The sequence below is a fragment of the Gymnoscopelus microlampas genome (genome assembly GCF_963454915.1).
Source record: "Gymnoscopelus microlampas genome assembly, chromosome: 17".
Taxonomy (NCBI): domain Eukaryota; kingdom Metazoa; phylum Chordata; class Actinopteri; order Myctophiformes; family Myctophidae; genus Gymnoscopelus; species Gymnoscopelus microlampas.
The window spans coordinates 25065579-25089935 of NC_139954.1; the positions used below are offsets into that span (position 1 = coordinate 25065579).

The following is a 24357-nucleotide window of genomic DNA, read 5'->3' on the forward strand; positions in this document are numbered from 1 at the left end:
TACTTTGTAGATTTTGATTATTATTACAAAACCTACAGTAACCACTTCAGCCCTATATACATTTCGGCCATTTGAAAATAGCCAATCTACAAGCTCACAATGCAGATCTGCTATTTTGATCTGCTATTTTCAAAAGGTTTGTATAGCCTACATTTTATACATTTGAAAACTTGTGAAACGGGACAGTCTGCATAATGAGTATTTCTACTTTTGGTACTTTGTATATTTTCATAACAATACTTTTGTACTTTTACTCAAGTACATTTTTGAATTCCGGACTTTTTGTAACAGAGTATTTCTACATTGCAGTATTGATTCAAACTTAAGTAAAGAATATGAGTACTTTTTCCACAACTGATTTCCACTAAAATGGGGGGTTTACAGTCTGAACTGGCAACCACCCATTCAGGGGCAGGTCCTGTTGCTCCCGGAGGCTGAGGTTTGTGTGGACATTTCTGGGAAAGCCTCCAGAGTTCAGGCTGGGAAAGTGCGGAGCCGCGTCTTCCTTTACAGGCGCTCGATCAGTAGGCTTTCTAGCTGAATTCCAACCCAGACCTATAACCTGCGTAAAGTTCCATTATTTTTTTCTGAATAAGTGATTTTTTTTTACCTTCAAAAGATCAGGCTTACTGTCTGTTGGAAATAAACATTGCTCTGTATTCACTGATGAATAGGATGGGGTTAATCATCATCAACCTGATTGGATATGTGATGAGATGCTACAGTAAAACTTGATTGCCTTCCATTTTCATTATTTTTCCCCCCTCTCTGGGCTCAATTATTCATAGAATTCTGGATGTTTTGGAGACAGTGGAGGAATTACATCCCGCGAACGTGAGTGAATCTATCTGTTAACACTTCCACCTCTTCAGTAAAGAGCAGACTGTTAAAAGTGGATTCTCTTCTGCTGCCGGCATCATGCTCTGAAACAAACCAATGCGCAATTGCACTGTGCGGTTCATCACTTAAGAACAATCACCAGACAGACGCTCAAATGCACTAAAAGACGCACTGAGATCCCATCGGTCCACCACTGGATCTTTCCTTTTCCTCTCTGAGTGTGTACCTGATCGGACATCTAACCCAGTTATGCGGGGAGCGTTTGCACTTGTTTTCGCTCTGATATGCCTGTTAACATGGACAGGAGGTGAGGCAGACAAACAGAGCAAACAGGGTCACTTGAGACGCATGTCGTGGCGCCTACGCGCTAAAAGGGGACGTGGTGTCCAGGCGGGCGCAGCGGCCAGGGAACGCTTCACCGTTAACGGTGGCACACGTCCTGGGGCAGCGTCCGCTGTCTCGGTGCTCAGCCCTATAGAAGCAGACGATGGGGTGCAGGCGGACGACAGCTTTGTACCTCCTGTTGTCAGGACAAGACATGTACAGGTAGGGCTGTCACGATTACAAATTTAAGTTGACGATTTAATTGTCACTCAAATAATTGCGATTAACGATTTAATTGTGTGTTTTTTGACATTGAACATTATTGGAACATGTGAATAAAATGTTTATTTCTGTTTGCCTTTTAGGCTACCTAATAAAAAAAATGCGCGGGGCAGATTATGACAAATAACTTAAATATACAAATAAAGTATTGACATATTTAATAATTTTATACATGTAAAAATAGCAGAAATAGCTGATCTACAAGCTTACAATGTGTCACAAAGTGGTGTGTTGTAAAGCTTGCAGATCTGCTATTTCTGCTTTTTTAATATTTGAAAATGAGAGAAAAAATGTCAACATGATTTCAACACGATTATGATGATTATGCAAAAATAATTGCGATTATCTCAAATAATTGCGATTAGACGATTATGTAATAATTGTGACAGGCCTATGCCTACAGGGAAAGGGAGGACGTCCCCGGCTAATGGCAGGGAGAGGCGTAGCTGGACAGGGTGGCATGATGCCCCAAAACGATGAGGGCACTCCTGGGGCGAGGGCCAGGGTCGCCCGAATGCCAAGCGGCGCTGGTTCGCCGAACCTGCTGGCGAGCTTCGCAGGGAAAAACCGCGTCCTGGTGATCTCGGCGCCTCACGACTCGGACGGCTACTATCGGCTGATGATGTCTCTCCTGAAACCCGACGTGTACTGCGAACTGGCAGAGAGGCACGTGCACCAAGTCGTCATGTTCCACCAGGAGGGGGAGATGGGCGGCAAGGTGAGGAGGGTCACTCCAGAGGGCAAGGTGATGGAGGAGCCCCTGGACACCGCCCTCATCCCGAGACTGATGAGCTTCCTCAAGTTGGAGAAAGGTAAGGAATGATGTTACACTAATTAATCTACATTATGGAATTTTTGCAGACAAGGTCAAGTTCCGTGATCACAACAAACACGTTTATTGTGATCACAGAACCTGACCTGTCTGCATGCCTCATATCCACCTGTTTCCTAGGCCTTGTGTTTTCCACTTCCTGTCGGATTTCATTGGATATCATTAGTCATCTGACCGGTTTCATTGGATTTCATTGGATCAAAAGACAGGAAGTGGAACACAGTGAAAAGCCTAGGAAACAGGTGGATAGCCCACTGTATGTGTTGTGTCCACCTGGCATTCCTCTCAAAACTAAATTCATCTGTTGAAGATTCAAAATTGAACACAGAAACATACATCACACCATTTAACCTTTCATGGCTGTGATCTGATCTCCTGCACCCGGACAGGTAAGTTTGGAATGGTGTTGCTGAAGAAGACGTTGCAGGTGGAGGAGCGATATCCTTACCCTGTGAGGCTGGAGGCCATGTATGAGGTCATCGACCAGTCACCCATGCGTAAGCTGGAGAAGATCCGGCAGAAAGGTTTCGTCCAGAAGTGTAAAGGAGCAGGTGTGGAGGGACAGGTGGAAGAGGGTACGGTCACAGGTGAGAGGGAAACATGCCAAGCATCAATGTCATTTCTATCTGTGCCAGAGGTCCTCTGACTGGTCATTGAGCCCACAAACACTTTTTCAAGGTTCTTGTGGTAATTGAAAAAAACTAAACAATTCACTTCAGACTTAGGCCATAACAGTCTGAGGCCAACGGAGAGTCTGTGAATGGATTTGGTCATTAATAATTTTTCGCTGAAAGTAAGTTAACTAATGATTGAGAACAGTTTAACGTTATGATATTTAGAATATTTACCTCCAATCAACCATCACATTATTATTATTATTATGATGATAATGATTGTAGACCTGCTAAAATAGCTGCATGTCAGAACAGTGAGCATGTCGCTTTTGGAATGAAACAATTATATTCTCTCACTCTCTCTTCCTCTCTCAATTAAATTCAGAATGCTTTAATGGCATGATACAATGTGTTTTACATTGCCAAAGCATACACATAACATAACTACAACATTACATATTTACAGTTAGGCTACCTAAAGACACCTCTCTCTCTCTCTCTCTCTCTCTCTCTCTCTCTCTCTCTCTCTCTCTCTCTCTCTCTCTCTCTCTCTCTCTCTCTCTCTCTCTCTCTCTCTCTCTCTCTCTCTCTCTCTCTCTCTCTCTCTCTCTCTCTCCTCTCTCTCTCTCTCGACTTCCTAACAGGGGGGCCAGTAGACACACCAGTAGAGAGGAAACCAGACAGAAAGGAGGTCATAAGGAAACCAATCAGGAGACCTACACAGACCACAACAGCCACCACTGCTGCCACCACCACCACCACCACCACCACCACCGCCACAACAACAACAAGGCCAACCACAACGACAACTCAAGCTACCACCACTACAACCAGACCAACAACCACAACTAAAGCTACCACCACTACAACCAGAAGAAGCACCACCACAAAGCGCCCCACCACCACTAGACCTACCACCACCACCACCACCACCACCACCCAGAGAACTACCAAGGCCCACACCACGGCTCACTGGCTCCCAGCCCCCAGGACCACCAGTGATCCCTACTACTACAACCGTAGAGACAGGGAGAGATTCCAACCCAAGACCACACCGTCTGGAGATAACCGCACTGACAAGGAGAGCAGAGAGCCCCACAGCCGCAAGCAGGCCGGCCTGGTGCCCACCACCACACATAAACCCACCAAGGCTAAACCTTCCAAGAAGAAAAATGGACTTGAAAAGGTGATTCAGTACACTTTATAGTAAACTGTTACATTATGTTTAATAGAAAATATATCTTTTTTTTCTTCTTTATTTTGTCTCATACACTTACAATACAGCTGTGGCAACATTACAGAGAGTTAAATTATTGTTCTTATAGCCTCCTCAACAGTGTGACAATGATATACAAATACAATAAGAAGATAGAAAAAAGTATGTATGTAGATATTAGGGATGTGACCGATTAGGGCTTTTGCTAATCTATTATTCGTTGTCAGTAATCTAAAATCAAATAGATTTTTATTAGTTATTTTTAATGAACTCTCTCACACTCATGTTTGAAATTCATGTCAAAGCCCTAATGCTTCAAAGCCATAGTTAAAAAAAATGAAAGGCTTTATTTAAAGTAAAGATGTGTTTAGGCTACATGACAATTCCTAGTCATGTCTATTCATAGTTATAACAATACTGTGCTGTTTATTTGTTTACGTGTTTCTGAAATGTCGGGGAGAGAGAGCGGACAGCGAGGCTCGCTATTAATGCTGAAATCGCGCATCCCCCACGACCACATGGAGCTGCAAATGTTGCATATTTTTGCACTGCACTGTTTTTTTCATCCAACATCACACAAGTTGCTAGCAAAGCAGAATTTTGGCCTGAAGGCAGCGCTAGAAGAAAGGTCATGGCATCACTCAAATTGTCAGGATTAATCCATCAGGAAGCATGAATGAGTTCAGCAAGTGACACGACAATCCGCCCTGTCGATTTTGAGATATCTTTTTTCCAATTAGAAATGTCAGCACTAGAGGACCACAGTCATTAGGGGTACAGTATATCCTCCGGGGAACATGAATGTGCACAGTTGATAATATGGAAATCCAAGTAGTTTTCAAGATGTCTTGTTAAATTGGGACTAATAATTAGATGGATTGATGGTGCATCATTGCCGTCCTTAGAGCCCCGCTCTAAAACTGCATACAAATTAACATTGTAAAATAATTGATCATAGTGAAATTAATAAGTGATCTGTTTTTGGGCTTAACGATATAAGCCGCTGACCTTCTTCTTTGCCACACCCCTTGTGTGTAGGTGCTGACAAATGAGTATGAGGACAAGTTTGACCTGGGTAAGCCCACGGTCACTGACCCTGAGGACACCTACGTTGACCTGAGCCCTGCCAAGAGGGGCAAGGGCAAGCATGACAAACATGACAAGACGAAGAAGAAGAACGACAAGGCCGTCAAAAAGGCACAGAGGCGAGGCGGGAAGGCGGGGAAGGATGGGAAGAATGGTGGAAAGAAAAACGGGAAGAAGCTGACGAAGCATCAGGGGAAAGAGGAGTACCTGAAGCCCACTAAGAAGCCGCCTCCCCCCAAGGGATCTCTGGCCTCCTTCCTGGAGTACTTTGAGAACAGGAGACGGCTGCTGGTGAGAACATGACATCACACTTGTACAACATTAACTACCAAGGGGTGGAAAGTAACTCTTTACAACTCTCATCTACTGTGAAATATTGACTAGCTTTTTCCATTGTGTCTGTCCAGTTTGCACCTAAAACCAGTCATTCTACTTTCACTTACCGTGTGTAGATGTCTGATGCCATATTGTACCCAACTACTTTTGGAAATGCAAGCATTACAGAGTAGTGTACAATTATGCTGTTATGGAACAATCAGGAGGAGATTCCATTGAAGGTTGCCTTTTTACCCTCATGAGGCAATCTTTGAGAAACCTTTCTCATAAAGAAAAGAGCTCACTACAGAGAGCTTCACTGACTTGGAGAGGGATTGGTTTGTAGTGTTAAAAATCACACCCAGTGTGAAGAGAGTGGTGCCTATCATGAGTTCATTTCATTAAGCTATTATTAGCCTAAGACTGGCCCCCAAGTATTTTTACTCAATTTAGTAACTTTCAAGTGCTTTGACTTGATTGAGTTACTTTTTACAGACTTTGATGACTTTAAAGTATTTTTACTCATTTTAAGTACTTTAAAATGTTTCTACTGACTTTTATGCGTTTTTACTCATTTTAACATCTTTTACGTATTTTTGCTAATTTTAAGTATTTTTACTCAGTTTAAGTATTTTTACACAGTTTAAGTATTTTTACTCAAAAGTGTTGTGTGTGTGTGTGTGTGTGTGTGTGTGTGTGTGTGTGTGTGTGTGTGTGTGTGTGTGTGTGTGTGTGTGTGTGTGTGTGTGTGTGTGTGTGTGTGTGTGTGTGTGTGTGTGTGTTGCACTCCTGTTTGTGTATAATTAGTGTAACTGGTTGCATCTTTGTGTTGCAATCAGCTGCAGCTGTTGAGGTCATGCTCAGGTCGTGCTCAAACATACATACGGACAGACACACACACACACACACACACACACACACACACACACACACACACACACACACACACACACACACACGGACAAAGTCAGTCCTTGGAGTGGCTAGCACCACTCAAAAAATGGTTATGGTCAAGATGCCACACTGGCCCTTTTATGGTGATCATATGTAACTAAGTAACTACTGAATACTGTGTACTGGATACTACTGTAAGTGGAGCATCACAGTAGTTCAGGCAGGTACAGAACTCAAGCCGGTCCCACGCTCATACAACCTCCAATCACATACTGCCATGATTGTAATGGTTCAGTCTATCCAGCCTATTTAAGCAGACTGACATTCACTCTTACATGCTCAACATCTCTCGTGTGAACCTTGTTCTAATAGAGCAGTCCACAGATGATGTATTTTTGTAGCCGGAAGGATCAAGTTGGTTAGTTAGTTCACTGACAGCTTGTCAGTGAACGAGCTTCACTGACAGCTTGTCAAGGTTCAAGATTGTGCTTTAGTGTTACATCTTGTGTACAGGTACATAATAGTAAAACTTATTTTTGTTTGTCAGTTTGCTGACACAGCGTTGTCAGTGAACAAACTAGCTAACTTGATCCTTCCGGCTACAAAAAGACTTAATCCCTGGACTGTTCTGTTAGAGCTCAGATCTTAGAGGTTCAGATCTCCTACTAGCTATTAGGCTGCACTGCAGTCTGCAGACAGAGTATAAATGGCAGTGTTTTGCAGCCGGTCTAGATTCTTATCACAGCAGTGCTCAGGGCGGGGTGGGAAAACATGATGGCCCCCATCCTCTCCCTGCAGCTTAATGTAAACAACACCACATCCGCAGAACACACCGCCAATGTGTGCATGTATATGTGCATGCACATATTTCGAATTGATGTAATACCATAAAGTTCTAGAAAAACACCCGCCCGGGTACACAGCAAAATCTGGAGTGTTAATTTAAGTCGTATAAAAATTTAAGTCTAAGCTAATTCTACATTTTCTCTTTTCTCATGTCTTCCTCTGTACGTATGCCCCCCCCCCCCCCCCCCCAGCTGATCACCTCTCCCTATGAGGACAGCAGTATGTACGCACAGCAGAGAGACGAGTACCTGGAGACGGTGTGTGAGATGGCCATCAGAAAGGTGACCATCATCACCATCTTTGGCTCGCTCACAAACTCCACCATGAAGATAGACCACTACCAGCTGGGTATGTGGCTAACACAACATGTTCTGTTATTCTCTACTCTCCTCAATCTATACTATCTGTCCTGTATTAAGATTTCTTGCATCATCTTGATCACTACAAACACACCGCGATGGTCTTATCTGATCCCTTTTACTGTATCAAGTACTACTTGATACACTGCTGCAAAGTTCAAATCTAGTTCAGTGGCAACTTAATCCACATGTTGCTGGAAAGGGGAAAGGCACTGTTGGTGTCATTTAGCACCTCTACTGTCCTGTCCTTACTTCACCTCCCTACACAAGAAGAATTCCAGGTGGCCGTGTGAACACCTGGATTCAAACCCTTGTCTCCCACATTGGAAACCAATCATCTACCTACCGCTCATCCAAGGGGGATTTCTCCCTTAGCCAAGGGAGACATTAGGCCTCTGGGCTACAGGCAGGGCTACTTTACTACATTCATCCCTTCTTTGACCGCCCCCATCAGGAAACCAGATCTTAGTCAAGGCACAATTGTAGCTAACTGAGTTCAAAACCGGGCCTCCCTCATGGGAAACCAAACTTCTCAGTCAAAGTGGAATTCCTCCCCGGCCAGGAGGAATTAGGCCTCTTGGCTCCAGGCAAGGTTAGTAGGTTACTCTGCTACACCTGCATTGTGTAGGATCTCAGTCCAGATGCTTAAAGTGAGTGCTGCTGATACAATAACATTGTGAAGACTCACTGCCAACCAAAGCCACACCATTGTGTAGTAATCTTTATAGATGATACTAGACAGTGTTGACAAAATATCTGTCTCTAAGCTGCACTCGTCAACTACTGTGCCGGCCTGAGTGTGAACATAAAAGTTCTTCCATACTGAGTACGTGTTTTCTGTATCCGTTTTTTTTTTTATCCTTCATCCGATAAAAATCATTATGCACAGCCACCTTGTACACAGTGTCTGATGTGTATTATTCTATTGGTTGAGAAATTTTCGCAGAACAAAACAAAACATTCATCAAGCACTGAGGATGTTTGTGTGGTTCTTTCAGTTGTAAACATAAAACATAAAAAAGGGGAAAGGGGAGCCTTTCCTGAATCCGCAGATAGGCTTCATTCTTCAGGATACAGCCTCAAAACACTGCAACATACAGACAAGATGAAACGCAGAAAATCAAACCTGGCCCGAAAACGTTAATGACGGATGACAGTTTCCGAGGCGGTGTCTAAACATGATTTACACAGGTCGTATTTATTTTTTAATGTGCCACAATTTCAGAAGAAAAATACGGACTTGTGTACAAGAACTCTGGATACTCTAAAACTGTGCTTCTTTTGTACACTCTCAGATTCACATGAACTTATGCTTTTATTGATAGGATAGTAGTCTGACAGGAAATGGAGAGAGAGATGGGGAGTGACATGCAGCAAAGGCCGTCGGGATCGGGACACGAACCGGCAACGCACTGTCAGGCTACTTTGAAGCCAAGGTGCCTGGACCACTATGCCAGTGGTCCAGGCCGACCGTGAATCTAAGTGGGAATCTCCACACTGATTTTACTGTGGAGTTCACAGTGTTCACAGTGTACTGGACCAGTGTATTAGTTGTTATTCGCACACATGGCTGCAAGACAAATTTCCGGTCTCATAGTAGTACCAATATTTCTTTAAGTGGCAATTCATACATATAATACAGTGGTTCTCAACCTTTTCTGGATCAGGGCCCACTTGAAAATGTCCAAAGCGTTTGCGGCCCACCCAACTGACCACATAACACGGCAGCCGAAACCTGCGTGGATTTTCAGAGGATGTTTATTTTAATGATCAATCAATCGATTGTGTTCCGGCTTGGATCAATGGAACTAGCATAGTAGGCCTATACTTGAAGCTCCTATTCATAGGTATCACAATGAAACTCATTCTTTTAAGGTTTTAACCCATTCAAATCTGTGTTATTTTAGATTTTAGCTATTGCCATTATTTTATACTTTGGCTATTCAAAAATAGCAGATATACAAGCTCACAGCACTCATGAAAATGTGTGCGAATCATTGAATATATATATTTTTGAAGCTAACATTTGTAACTCAAATCTTTTCTTCTGGGGGGTCCCTGAAACAAAATATTTTGAGATGGGGGTCCGCGACCAAATACATATCGTTTTGGGTGGTCCTTGACATGAAAAAGTTTGAGAACCACTATAGCAACATATGGTTTTCAGAAAACTGTTGGGATTTAGTAAACATTTGTAGATGCGTTACCGGATTGAATGGGTGAAAGAAAAAAAAACGTAATCATTTTATATTCATGTTATATTATCATTCAAATTGTAGTGTTTTGCCAATTATTTGGGCCCATTTGCAATACCCTCGCTGCCCACAAGTGTTCCCCGGCCCACAGGTTGAGAATCACTGGTATAATATACTACATTTAGTGACAAGGTAGGCATGCCCAGTGTGTCTGTTTGTGTCTGACATCTAGTGTAAGTTAATGGGGCTCAACCACTTAAACCCTAAAAAGATTTTGTACGTACATCATTGACCGCTGTCCCCCAGGGGTCCGTATTTGGTCCAGTCCTTTTTACCCCACTACACCAAATATTTTCACCGAAAATAGCCGATTTATCTCACAAACTTGTAGATCTGCTATTTGCACAGAATGTTTGCCAATTTTGTATGAATGAATGTTCGCCTACTATGATATTCCCAGAATTGGGATGCTGGGGTTCAAGTGGGTTAACTTGTAACGGTTTAGCAGCAGATTGCTACATTCATAAGCTCATTTCATAATCCATGGCACAGACACACTGATTAAAACAGTGTGTCTGTGCCAACACACACACACACACACACACACACACACACACACACACACACACACACACACACAGACGTGTATGGGGGTAGGAGTACATACCTTTGTAGTTTATCATCCCAGACATGAGTTAAGTGTGCTTCCTGCGTAGCGATGGATACGCTGTAGACAGACAATTAGTTCATCACACCCACACATGGTCTCTCAACATCCTAAAACACACACACGCGCGCACGCGCACGCACACGCACACGCACACACTCGATTAGATCACCATACAATTATTAAGGCTTTTAGAGTCTCCCTTTTATTAAATGACCTCAAGCTGCTAATATAGAGGGAGCTAAACCTCTGTACTATTAAACCCTTTTTATGAGGACATGCTTTGTCATTTTGAGCTTGGCGGCGTTGTATTTTGAGATATTTTACAGTTTTCTCCGTCCCTGGGCCTTGGTTAGCGCGTGTTAATTTCAGGATACACAAACCCACTTTGTAAAACTTTATTAGTCTGTCACTCCACATGACAACAGGCTTCTATCCAGATGGAATGCTGGAAAGGGCTCTGAGGTGAGGTCACACACGCACGCACGCACGCACGCACGCACGCACGCACGCACGCACGCACGCACGCACACACGCCCCCACCCATAGTTAGACTCTGACGCTGGTTACACTTTTGTTCCACTCACTAGCTGGAGGGTCAGTGTATGCATGTACGTCTAACTGTGTGTGTGTGTGTGTGTGTGTGTGTGTGTGTGTGTGTGCGTGTGTGCGTGTGTGTGTGTGTGTACAAACAACTGGTTCTTTCAGTCCTGTATTATGGAAAATGAATTTCCCATTTGATGACCTAACCTAAAGTAATTGAGCTCTAACATGGTAGATATTATGTGCATATATAGTAGGCTACTGTGTGTTTGTGTTTATTTTGTGTTGTCACGATGTGCAGTCAACCGCCTACCCTACTGTGTCCGGCACGTGCCGGGGCTTTCCTGACGTTTCCTCACATACTGTATGTTCCATAGGAAATGTGTGAGTGTCTATATGTGTGTGCTGCGTGTGTGCTTTATTTGTACTATGCATCTATGGGTGTGTGCGAATGTGCAAGTGCATCGGTCAGTGTGTGTCTGTGTGTGTTTGCGACCGCCTGTGTGTGCGTGCGCGTGCACAGGCAGCGTGATTAAAGGCTTTGGCTGCGGCCTGTATAAATGCTAGCTTCAGTAAGACTCTCGTCTAAGCCATCTTATCACTCAAACAGAGAGCGTCTCCTTTCAAACCCCAATGGTTCTAATCAGCCCCCCGCCCACAGGAGTGGCCCAATTCTCTCACAACTTGCTACAAAAATCCCTCATGAAAAAATATATAATCTCCTACCTTTCATTTTCAACCTTCACATGTGTCTCCTTCTCTAATAATCAAAAAGTGCTATATATTTCATCTCGCAATTTACTTCCGGATGGTTCGTTTTGCACTTTTTTTGCCACATCGGTCACGGGAAAGAAATAAGCGCTGCCGTGGTCTATGGAAACGAGCCCAAAAGTGCACCCAAATAAGCCCAAAATCGCTTACACAAACAGTCAGACCTGGCAACGCAGCCTACGCCAATCATGCGTGAGAGATCTACAAGCTATGGGGCAGAGACGCCACCGTATCTTAGCAACAACTACAGCGCTCACTCTCATTGGTCGTGTCACGCTAAGAGCAGTCTCCAGACAATGGCATCGCAGACAGCTTGCTGTTACTGCTGTAGCCATCACAGTTAGTCCCAGCGACGAAGGACAGGGCGCTGTGATAGCTGCCATGTCGCTAACGCTAACGTGGTTGTCATGCCTGCAGCGGCTGTGCAATCACTTTGTCAACAATGCACGTTCGTGTGGTGAATGTCAATATTGCTGCTCAGTTAGTCCATTGTAGATGGTGTATGTTTGTGTGTGTCTTCTGGAGAACTATGTAGCTCCACAGCAACTACAGTAACTAACGTAATGGCAGGACCGCCCCGTGCAACGCATGTTAGGCTGCATTATGGTCATGTAGTAACTTCAGTTAATTTCGCTCCGATTACAGCAGTGCTTATCAACCCTTTCACGCCGCCCCCCCCCCCCCCCCCCCCCCCAAATAAACGAACTTGATCTGGGGACCCCCCCATTCTGTTTGACTCCGTACCCCCCCATTCTGTTTGACTCCGTTCCACAAGTACATATTGTGAAAATAGCCGATCTACAAGCTCAAAAGGCCTCACGTTGAGAGGCTTTGTAAGCTTGTAGATCGGCTATTTTCTACATGACTGCCTCTTTCTTACATTCTTTGACAATGTGGCCCATGTTTTCATAGTATAGTTTGTTGACTACTTTTGGTGCAGAAATGCTCATTTCCTTTACTTTCCTTTTTTTATTGTCTCCGCCAGGCCGAAAGGCATGGCGCAAGACTATGTTTCACCCCCTGTCCGTCCGTCTGTGATAGCTAATCTCTCACATCGTTGACTTGATCGCAGCAAAATAACAGCCCGATGAGTCAGTGAGAGCTGGATAAACGAGGTAAAATGTGTCAACAGGAGTCTGTACGGCTGTCGATAAATGAACACATGACGTTGGTGGGAGAGGAGATATTGTGTCTTTTGGACAAACAGCAGCGTCGTGCTGATGTTTGTTGTGTGAAGCAGCTTAATGTCAGAGTGTTTGTGTTGGAGCGCCTCAGTGCGGCTGCAGAGTTCATGTGCAACCTCTTCCAGAGAGAGACAGAGACACTAGAAACTCTGCTGGGGAAAAAAAACACTGCTGGGCATTGACTTTCATATGGATATTGATCTACACACTGCAGGTATATCTGCTACACACACAACATCAAACTACACACTGCAGGTATGATGCAGCGTTTGCATTACAGCCAGCATGCCAGCGTAGTTCCCATATGGTTTCAAGGTGGGCTAAACCATATGGACCCCATGTCAGCAATGTCAGCGGCATCCACTTCAGTCCCAACTGCGATGCCCATGCAGGCTATACGTAGCTTCTACCTGGCCCTTAGGTGGGCCCCAACTAGCCATGTTTATGTGGGACCAAGGCGGGTCCTACCTGGGTTTGCCCATGCAGGCTTTAACTGGGTTCTACCTGGGCCCTAGGTGTACCCTAACCAACCACAGTGCAGTGCCCATCGCTCCAATTGTTGTGACGTCAGGGCTCTCAATACTGCACATTGGTGGAGGAGGAGGGGCCGCAGGGCGACCGCACACATCGCTGAACCAATGGTAGCCCACGGATGTTTCCTCTGGGGATTTACAATCTGCCCCTCTATGCCACATATCATCCGCACTACAGGGTCTTCACTGACCGAGCCACGGCCCCACTGACCCTCATGACGCTACGCCACTTATATGAGTTGCCAAGTGGCCGCGGGCGCTACGTGGGCGTGGCCGCGGGCTAGACGCGAGCCCCCGCGTAGCGGGGGCGAGCTTCTAGTTAGACCAATGCCAGATCTCAGCCGGTGAATAAAAGCTTGTCTTTGTGAGTCTCTAGTGTGTCCCTGATTCACTCTGCAAGCTGACATGCTGCTCTTCATTGTCAAGCTTAGTTCTCAGCCTCGTTAGAGGGGGTTTTCAGAGATTCATTCAAAGGGATGTTCTTCCAAATGTGGCAAAAAATGAAGCAGCCAATCTTTGGCTCTGAAACATCATGACCCCTCTTTGCCGTCATAAATCATCTTCTTGATGTGCTGCTGCCTACAGTTAAAACAAAGACAAGTTACGTAAATACTGTTGCTGCACACATGTCAGGACTGGTACTGAAACCTGATATTTTCAATCTTCCATTCTGAGAACAAACCACAAATTAACATATTTTGGGGACAAAGATGGAATGAGATGATTTCTCTTCTGTTCTGTTCTCTATTCTAGTGTGTGTGTGTGTGTGTGTGTGTGTGTGTGTGTGTGTGTGTGTGTGTGTGTGTGTGTGTGTGTGTGTGTGTGTGTGTGTGTGTGTGTGTGTGTGTGTGTGTGTGTGTGTGTGTGTGTGTGTGTGTGTGTGTGTGTGTGTGCGTGCGTGCGTGCTTGCATGTGTTCGTACCGACATTACCATTGCGTATGTTTTGGAATTAAATAAATGAAAAGGAAGCAGGACGTCCACTCCATCTTGTATTACTGTACTACTCAGACAGTCAGAAAGCTTCAACATTCAACAGACACAATAATTTGTTCTTAACTTTGTTCTTAACCCACCATTTCAAATAAGTATTAAACATACAATACAGTATATAATGAAACATATGCAGTACTGTACCTTCTTGACCGAAACACATGCAAAATGTGACCAATGGCTCTTCCGATCTCCAGAGAATGACAAAACCATGAAGGGACTTCGTCAGGAAGATCTGGTGAACCAGGACCTGATCACTGAGCTGAGGAAGGAGTTTGGCATGACCCACAATGACTTCTACATGGCCCTCACTGACACAGACATGAGAGTCAAGGTAAGTCTTGATCTACAGCAGCTGGTCTGCCTGCTTGGGTATAGTCCGGTGTGTGTGTGTGTGTGGGTACTATGTATGTGTATGTGTGTGTGCGTGCATGTGTGCTTGCGTGCATGTCTTTACTCTTTGGATCATACTGGCGTCAATACAAGTAGAGATGTACAAAACATTTCCTTCCTGACACCGATTCCAATACCCATAACTTGGAATCGGTATCAGTCGATACCGAGTACCGATCCGATACCAGTGTGTAATTTAAAAATAATCTAGGACGGTGGTTTTCAAAGTGGGGTCAAGGGACTCTTATGGGGGTCCTTTAAATTAAAAGGTTTGAAAAACAAATCCCATTAATAATTGTTAATGTGCAGCTACAAGTTAGTACAAATATACTGTAAATAGTACAGTAAGAGTATAAAACAGTCGTGCAACATTCAAAATAATGATCATGTGATAAATGACGTGGTATCAGAATGGCATAGACTGGCATACTCGTCGATACCGATACTAGCATTTTAGGCAGTATCGGCAGCTTTTCCGATACTGGTATCGGTATCGGAACAACTCTAAATACAAGTCACTGTCTATTCACAGCTTCAGATAACAGTATACTGTATGATTTTTTTAAACATTTTTTCTCCCCAATTTTGTCATTATGCCAATTCTCCCCATGTTTGTATAGTCCCTGTCACTGTTTGTTGCAGCGCCTAGCGAAGCCGGAGGCACTGTGGAGGAATCAAATCCCAGTCTCCACGGGACGCCCCCTCCAAGGACAATTTTTGGCTAGACTTTTCAAATCAATCCACACTTTAAAATGCAACAATAATGTAAAACGTACAAAAACAGTGCAGTGAAATGTTGCGTGTTGGATCATGTATCTCAACAAGTTTCAGGTTTCTTTGAGCCAATTGTCATTCCGCACTGAAATGAATGGTATGGCTTTGTGCTTTGGAAAGTGATTGTCAAGTATAACGTGAGTCATAGTCATTGGGCTAAACGTAGACCTAGATTAACTAGGTTATTAACTCAAACTTTTTGCAAGGACCCCCAAAAAGACACTTATTAGCCCACGTACCCCCATTTGAAAAGATAAGGACCCCATAAGAGAAGATTTTTACGGCTCTAGCAGTGATTCTCAACCATTTTAATTTCAAGGACCCCCAGTTTGACGTCCATTAGGCTGCGGACCCATTTAATGGCCTTTCTATCTCTGGGACCCCAATTTATATTGTACAATCAGTGTTAATTTAACTCTGAGAGTGTACAAACGGAACCAAATAGACAGGTCCATTTGGTTCCATTTGTACACTGTCTGAGTTACAGACCCATAAGGGTCCATTTTGTTCCTAACTATCTATCATTTAGCTGGGGACCCCCTGGAACTCCCTCAAGGACCCCTGGGGGTCCCCAGACCCCACTTTGAGAACCACTGAAGTAGAGCACAGGTATTGTTCTGTAATGACCTTCTTCACATGCTCCATCCTTAGCTAAACATAGAGACCTAGGTGTACTAGACCACCAGTATGGTCCTTGAATGCTGTTCTTTACATGCTCTATACTTCCATTAGAACGTTCTGCCCCTTTCTCCCCCCCACGCCCACTCTGTGGAGGTGGGCTAGCTCCCTGTCATGTCCACTGACCTGTCCTTGTACTGTCAACATCCTGCCTTGACCAAACACTGTTTTAATTCACACAACATGACGTTTGCCCAACAGCTGTGTGTGTGTGTGTGTGTGTGTGTGTGTGTGTGTGTGTGTGTGTGTGTGTGTGTGTGTGTGTGTGTGTGTGTGTGTGTGTGTGTGTGTGTGTGTGTGTGTGTGTGTGTGTGTGCCAGGGTAAATCGGCAAGCTGTTTTCAGACAGATTTAACAAAGACACCAGTGTTCATGCTGCTGCTGACAGAAATACTGGGAAGTCTATGAAACTACAGGGCACTGGGTGTGGGTACGACAGAGAGAGAGAGAGAGAGAGAGAGAGAGAGTGTGCAAAGGGGAGAGACAGAGAAGGAGGTGTGAATTAATTGGAAGCACCTACGCAACGGAATCAGCACAACTGCAAATTGTGGCTGTAAATGTATGTGTTTTTGTGTGAGTTTGGCAACTGAATATTCACATATTTACAAGTAAGACGCGCGAACGCGGGAAGCAAACGGAAAACAAAAAAATAATAATGAAAAAAAAGATTTAAAAAAAAGTAACCAATATATTTTTTTTTTAAACCCCAAAAAAATCTGCGTTAAATGGAGCATCTTAGAAAAATACAAATTCCCCAAAACAATTTTTTGAATGTTTTTGAACAATTCAACAAAATGTTTGAAGTGCCTGTTTCACCCACTTCCGGGGGGCGGAGCCAAAATCCGAGGCCGAAGTATTTGTTCGTAGACCCCCACTTAGGGGGGGTAGAAAAAGTTTGGGAGCGATTCGGGCACTTTTCATTTAACATGGGGTTTCAATGGGGAGTTTTTAGGAGCCTTCTCCGGGGCGTGGCTTCCGGGGGAAGGGGCGGGCTTAAACACAACCTTGACAGGTGTGTTCAGTTTTCAAAGACCTTTCATTTGATGTATGGTACGTCTATATTGGACATTTACTTGGCTGCACACAGGCAGTGCACACATACACACAGAGAGACAGACAGAGACACTCACAAGCCGAGCACGGTTTCATAGTAAGCTCCACTTGCGCGGAGGCGCGCCTCCTTCCGCTGCGTTCGCAATAACTTTTCATGCTGAAATTGCTTAAAGCATGGGCTATTTCTTAAATCAAGTTTGATGTTGTGCTACGTTGAACCCAGTGCCTCTCTAATTCCCAGAAGTTATTATGAAGAATGCTTGGGATGTGGCAAAGACTATTTTATTGAAAATACTTTCACAGGAGTAGAAATTTGAGCCTATTTCTTTGTCCACTGTGGCGTTCCCAGGGTTTATTTCACAATTTCATAATTCTGCTTCATCTTCCAATAAACTCTCGAACTCCCCCCATCCCTAATTCTCCTGACAGCAATCCTACGAGGTTCCCATCGCCATGAAGGCCGTGTTCGACTATGTTGATACCTTCTCCTCTCGCATCCGAGAGATGGAGCAGCAGAAACGAGACGGAGTGGTCTGCAAGAAAGAGGACAAACCCAGGTCACTGGAGAACTTCTTGTCCAGGTAGAGTTGTCCAACTAGTAGACCTAAAGGATACTGCATGTCCTTTGACTCAGATCCTCTGGACGGTTGACCACAATAGACCCAGCTTGAAACAAATGTCACTGTGTGTTGATATCAAAGATAGGCTCCCATCAAAGATAGGCTCCTCGACTCCTACACTCACACTAATCAGCTTGACCACAATTTACAGCATTCTTTATAGGCTTCACTCGTGTGTGTGTGTGTGTGTGTGTGTGTGTGTGTGTGTGTGTGTGTGTGTGTGTGTGTGTGTGTGTGTGTGTGTGTGTGTGTGTGTGTGTGTGTGTGTGTGTGTGTGTGTGTGTGTGTGTGCGTGCGTGCCACCCACTTGAGCATGTGTGTATGTTAAAAGCAGCACAGCCACAGCCACTCTTCTGGGTTGATTCACTGCTCTCACATATTTTCCCTGAGATGTCTAAAACAGACAGACTGTCCTTTGTTTCCATGGAAACCAGAATTCCAGTTTGATGACAGCGCAGAGATTTGGCAGGTTTTTGACCATAATTCCGGGCTGTCACCATCTGGCACCGACAGGACGGGAACATATATTGGTCTCTGGGAACAAACTTGTATGTCGTACAGAAGTTTCACTGCTGTCATGCCACTTAGATCTCGTCCAAAATGCTCCCCTGATTGCAGGTTCCGATGGAGGCGTCGCCTGTTTCTTATCTCCTCCCCCAACGACGAGGAGTGGGCCTACCAGCAGCAGCTCTACGCCATGTCCAGCCAGGCCTGTAACCTGGGTGAGCTATCAGAACCAATCTGATTACTGCCTGAAGTCGGCCCATCGTGAGCACAGGATAGACTTATTTGGGGGTCTGTTCTAGGGTTGCAACAGTTAAAGGTAGGGTAAGTGATTTTCTTTGGTTAAAATAAGTGTTAAATATCTCTATATTCTGATAGTACTTATTGCTATAGAGTGTTTGTTCAGTAAAAGGAGTCTCCTTGTCCCTCCAGCTGTTTATAAAACAGAAAATGCATTTTCGTTTCAGTTTCAGTTTAATTTCAAATTTTATCCAATCAGGATAGAGAACTCAATCAGGATATAGATTAAACAAGTGAAATTGGAAGTGATGACACTAAGAAATGAGCAGGCAAAATTGGAACTGGAACACTATAAAAATGAAGCTTAAAAATGGGTACTTTCTCCTGATTGGCTGAGATTTTGACACCTACCGTAAAATGTATTTTCTGTTTATTAAAGAGCTGGAGAGACAGGGAGACTCCTGTTACTGAACAAACACTCTATAGCAATGATTACTATCAGAATATAGTGCTTTAACCTTTTAACAAAATACTTTTTGTTTTAACCAAAAAATATCACTTACCCTACCTTTAATCAAACTAATTGATTCAATCGATGTCACCTACATGTACAAAAATGTATCATGGGTGGACTAACAAAAAAGCCTCTTGGAGCTATGACCTAAACCCAACAGGAAGTTAGCCATTTTGGGTTTATTGTGGCATTTTATGTCATTTCATGCTTTAACATCTCCTCCTAGGAGGATAACCAGATCCACCTCAAACTCGCTCAGTCTATTTAAAAGACCTTAAGGATTAAAATGTATCAAAAGCATGAGCTTTTGTGAAACGGCATGTCTGTGTCGAAGTGGTGAACGCCCATGTTTCGCCACCAAACGGTGGAGGTTTGGTGGTGAACTGTAACTGCCCAATAAAATGTGCTGCATAGAAACCACTGTTTTATCCTAGCAACCACCGGGTTTACCCTAGCAACCCCATATTAGACCCTAGCAACCACCTATTGTACCTTAGCAACAGCCTATTGGACAGTAGCAACCACCTTTTTTACCCAAGCAACAACTTTTTTAATCAAAGTGAGTGAACCATAGTCTTACCACCGCCTACTGGTGACTGTAAGTTATTGTACATATGTATACTTTTACAAACTACTACTTTTGGAATCACATTGCTCCAGGTGCGAGGGCCTGGTCATCACTGCTTGCAGCTTTAATTATTTATTTATTCCCCCAAAATTGATACAAGCTCGCAAAAAATAAACACTAAGATGATAATTGATTGTTGCAGCCCTAGTCTGTTCTCCTTTTCATCACATGTGGAAAAGCAAAGCAGAAGACTCTCACACATTCCATTGTCTATGTAGAAGAAACAATCATATTGTGATGTTTCACAGTGACCTTAGATTTACCCCGGTGTGAGGCTGTGTCCTCTCAGAGAAATCCAAAACATTAGTCGAACCACTTATAAATATGTTAATGGCTCCACCACAGGGAGTGCTTGATCACACGGAATGTTTCTGTTTACAGCATTTCTCCAGATACAGGAACTGAGTGCATGTCACTGTTTGCCTATGAATGTGTTTTCGTGAGTGTGCATATATCCCTGGCTGAGTGTGCGCTGTGTGCGTGCGTGCGTGCGTGCGTGCGTGCGTGCGTGCGTGCGTGCGTGCGTGCGTATAAAAATGCAATGCAGAGAGATCCCAGATGACAGTACTGGCACATGGCGGCTCTGTCTGGGCATAACAAGCTCTTTCCTTCACTGACAATAGACTTTTCAGCCTGCCAATTAGTCAACTTTTCCACAGTTTGACTCAAATAGTATTTCCATAACATCTCCAAAAGTGTCTTATTTATGTAAACGTCACAAATCTCAAGGATTTCACTTGTCTGAAAGGTTTATGTTTCATACACTTAAGTGTACTGCAAACAAACTTCCCATCTCAGTAAAGTCCAATAATGTTGTCATCTGTATGCAGTCCTGTTCCTGCTGCAGATACAGTTCATACATGATTATTGTGGGGACATACTGTATGAGTATTCATTACAACTATGACTCTGGACCTTAGACTCATTACAATTGGTTGCATGTACTGTTGAACTACTCATTAGTACCCTGGTATGGGTGTCTTTCTATATTATCTGGCCGTAGTTGGGACAACAGTCAGGTCTTAGCCTTGCTTATCATCAGACCCAGACCAGAAGCTATGTGGACTGTTTACCCTCCCGTGTAGCTCTTGGCTGGGAATAGTCCCAGGGCTGTACCCTCCCTCTCTCTCCCAGACAAAGGCCTGTCCTGCTGACTGGGCCACGGTCCTGGCAGGTTTGATCTGGGTATTCAGCACTTGGCTTTCACCTAGGCAAGCCAGTGTTCTCGTGTGGTTGTTGTGGGTTCGCTCTCCTCTGAGGAAAGTGTTCTTTGGCTGCGCTCTCCAGATCACCACATTCTCCATTGCATTACCTGGAAACCAACGCTAGGATGGTTCCAATAATAAACAGGCACCATTCAAAATCAGCTAGGGATCAACAGAAGGATGGATGGATAAGAAACAGGTGGTCTGCCTACTGTATATAGCATCTGCATAATTGGTTTTCTTTATCTTTCAAAGATATTTAGTTATCTCTGATGTCTGTCTTGTCTTGTATATAACTGGCATTTCCATGGTGACCCAGGTCTGAGACACATTTCCATCCTGAAGCTGGTCGGCACAGAGGCTGCAGATATGGGTGGAGTCTTGGAACTCTATCCAATCAATGGTAAGTAGATTAGGACTTGGCTATAACAAGCATAAACATGCCATTGCATGTCTGCCGCATACAAGCGCTCTTGCACGCACGCACAAGCGTGCGTGCGCACACACACACACACACACACACACACACACACACACACACACACACACACACACACACACACACACACACACACACACACACACACACACACACACACACACAGTTTTTTATGAACTAGTCTTTGCTTAACTACTAAGATCAACAGCCTAACAGAGTATATACAGTATTTCACCTTCAAATAGCTGCTACAAGTCATACATACTGTACCTGCAGCCCTCCTTATTTAAAACCATTCTGAATCAAATCCCCTGCTTGGGCCCCAACCCCTGAGTCTCTACACCCCAGTCCCCTCCTTTCATCACTATTCTCCCGTGTTGCCTGAGGAACTCCCTGAGTTTGATCATCTCAGGGAGCCAACCTCAACTATACACAGACAGACCATCTGCATACAGCCTCACAGCTGCATAAGCATGCATAATACTGCTGTGGTTGGGGGTGTCAAAGTGGAAATATGACAGTCATCCCTTTCATTTCAAATGTCCTGGTAGAGCCTTACCTTTGGGAGCTCTTAACCAAGACAGGCGTTGCCTTTCTTGGTTGGAGATTCAGGCTTTGCTCGATTGGAGAGAGGGGAGATTCAGGCTTATGCAAGAGGGTAGAAACTAGAGTGACTGCAAGGTTTTAGAGAAGACAAGTTAAAGTTTTCTCATGATACTCAAATACTGGATTAAGCTAACAGTTCAAGTAGCCTAGACTTGGTCATCATAATATTTGTTTTAACAAAGATATCCCTATTCCATACCTCTGCCCCAATCAGGCAGTGCCACAGTGGAGCGTGAGGGTCTATCAGCCCCTCTGGTGAAGGACATCCGAAACTACTTCCAGATCAGCCCTGAGTACTTCTCCATGCTGCTGGTAGGGAAGGATGGCAATGTTAAGTCCTGGTACCCCTCGCACATGTGGTCCATGGCCAACGTCTATGACCTGGTGGACTCTATGCAGCTACGGAGGCAGGAGATGGCAATCCAGCAGTCGCTAGGCATGCGCTGCCCCGAGGACGAGTACGGCGGCTACGGTTACCATCAGCACGGATACGAACACGGTTACCAGGACGGTTATCACCAGGGCTATGGTTACTAATCGGTGTGTGTGTTCTGTGCTGAAGAAGGGTGATTGGTGTTATTTGCCCAGTTTCATTTGACCCATAACCCTTAAAAGGTGGTTGGCTCGGTGGGGGTGAAAGCCCGGAGAACATTGTAGCACTTAATGGAGGTCTCAGTTTTGCTGCTGTTACCTGTCTAGTTCTTTCAGAGCTAGTGTATATGTTGAAAGAGAATGGTGAGGCTTGTAATGGTAACTATTTTGGTCAGAAAATGTAAAGGGTTCAGGGATCTTATTCTTTTCACATCTCAACTTTCCAACGCACAGTCTTTTGCACGTCACATTATTCATCTCCTTCACTTGCCCTTCAGGCCAAATTTCCATTTTCACCTTATCCTTAAAGGAATAGTTCACCCTAAAATGAGAATTCTGTCATCTACTCACGCTCATGCCAGTTGTAGGTTTCTTAGTCTGCACAACACACAAGGAGATTTCTAGCTAAGATTTCGACATTCTCTAACACAATTGCTTGAAGTCAATTGTGACCAGTTCCAAAAATGGTTAAATAAAAAAGTCTATAAAAATGACTTTATACAACTCATGTAGCATAATCCAAGTCTTCTGAAGCAAAACCCATGTGTTAACGCTCTGCTCGATAAGAACAGAAACAATGCCACATTTTGAGTCCAACGCTATGGAAAGAGCTCCATGAGGCCTGGGTGTGTACAAGCAATCCCATTAACAATGGCTGTTTTAGTGCGATTATTTGGTTCAGGAGACTTGGATTATGCTGTGGAATCATTTTATGGTCATTATTGGCAATATTTTTTAACTATATGAACTAGTCACCATTGACTTAAATTATTTTGGAGAAACCTATTTTTTTCTGGCAAACTTCTTGTGTGTCCTGTGGACAAAGAAGCCGTATCCATGTTTCAACTGGCATAAGTAATTAATGACACAGAATGTTCATATTTTTGGGTGAAGTATTGCTTTAAGAACCTTTATTTTTGTAGATAATGGGCTAAAATAAGTCATACATGTATTTATTGGACATCTGTTGCGTTCAAGGTACAGCTATCCATTACCATATGGAAAGAAGGCGACATGTTATTTCTCTTTTGTAAAGTTCCTGTTGCTATACACTGTTCTTATTTATACTCTATTGTTCTACATGACAAATAAACTTGTGTTTACTACCAGTAACCGCTTCTGAACTGGTTATTAATTGTATCCATAAAATATCACCAAGGGGCAGGCTTACAACTACATACTTACGCCTAGTAACCTCATTCATAATTTAAAATGTTCATCTTACTGTGGACATGTTTGCCTGAAAAGGAATCTTTGAAATGTTTAATAGTTTTAGAATTGTACTCCTTTAAAAGTTCAGAGATTTATAATGGAGGTCGATGGAAGAATTTGGGACCTAAAAAAAAAACAAAAAACGCTTTCACCTATAAACTCCATTCACAGTTCAAAAATTCCACCTTACTGTGGACATGCATGCTTGAGATTTTTTCTTTGAAATCATTTGTAGTTTGGGAGATATTTAACTTTAAGCACCCCATGCATTGTGGATGCGGCAAAGGGAAACGAGTACAGGCTACTAATCCTACATACTTACTGCTAGTAACCCCATTCATACTTTAAAATGTTCATCTTACTGTGGACATGTTTGCCTGAAAAGGAATCTTTGAAATGTTTAATAGTT

At 43.7% G+C, this 24357-nt stretch overlaps 1 protein-coding gene across 1 annotated transcript; it reads left to right on the forward strand.

Moving 5' to 3' along the window:
* The first annotated feature begins 722 nt into the window (after positions 1-722).
* ccdc80 (coiled-coil domain containing 80) lies at positions 723-23849 on the forward strand. The gene is made up of 11 exons (XM_084084829.1): positions 723-1386; positions 1850-2258; positions 2668-2865; positions 3537-4078; positions 5147-5485; positions 7441-7597; positions 14690-14826; positions 17819-17970; positions 18628-18731; positions 21420-21503; positions 22360-23849. The coding sequence occupies exons 1-11, from the start codon at positions 1090-1092 to the stop codon at positions 22680-22682; spliced, it is 2742 nt and encodes a 913-aa protein (XP_083940955.1). The 5' UTR covers positions 723-1089; the 3' UTR covers positions 22683-23849.
* The last annotated feature ends 508 nt before the right edge of the window (positions 23850-24357 follow it).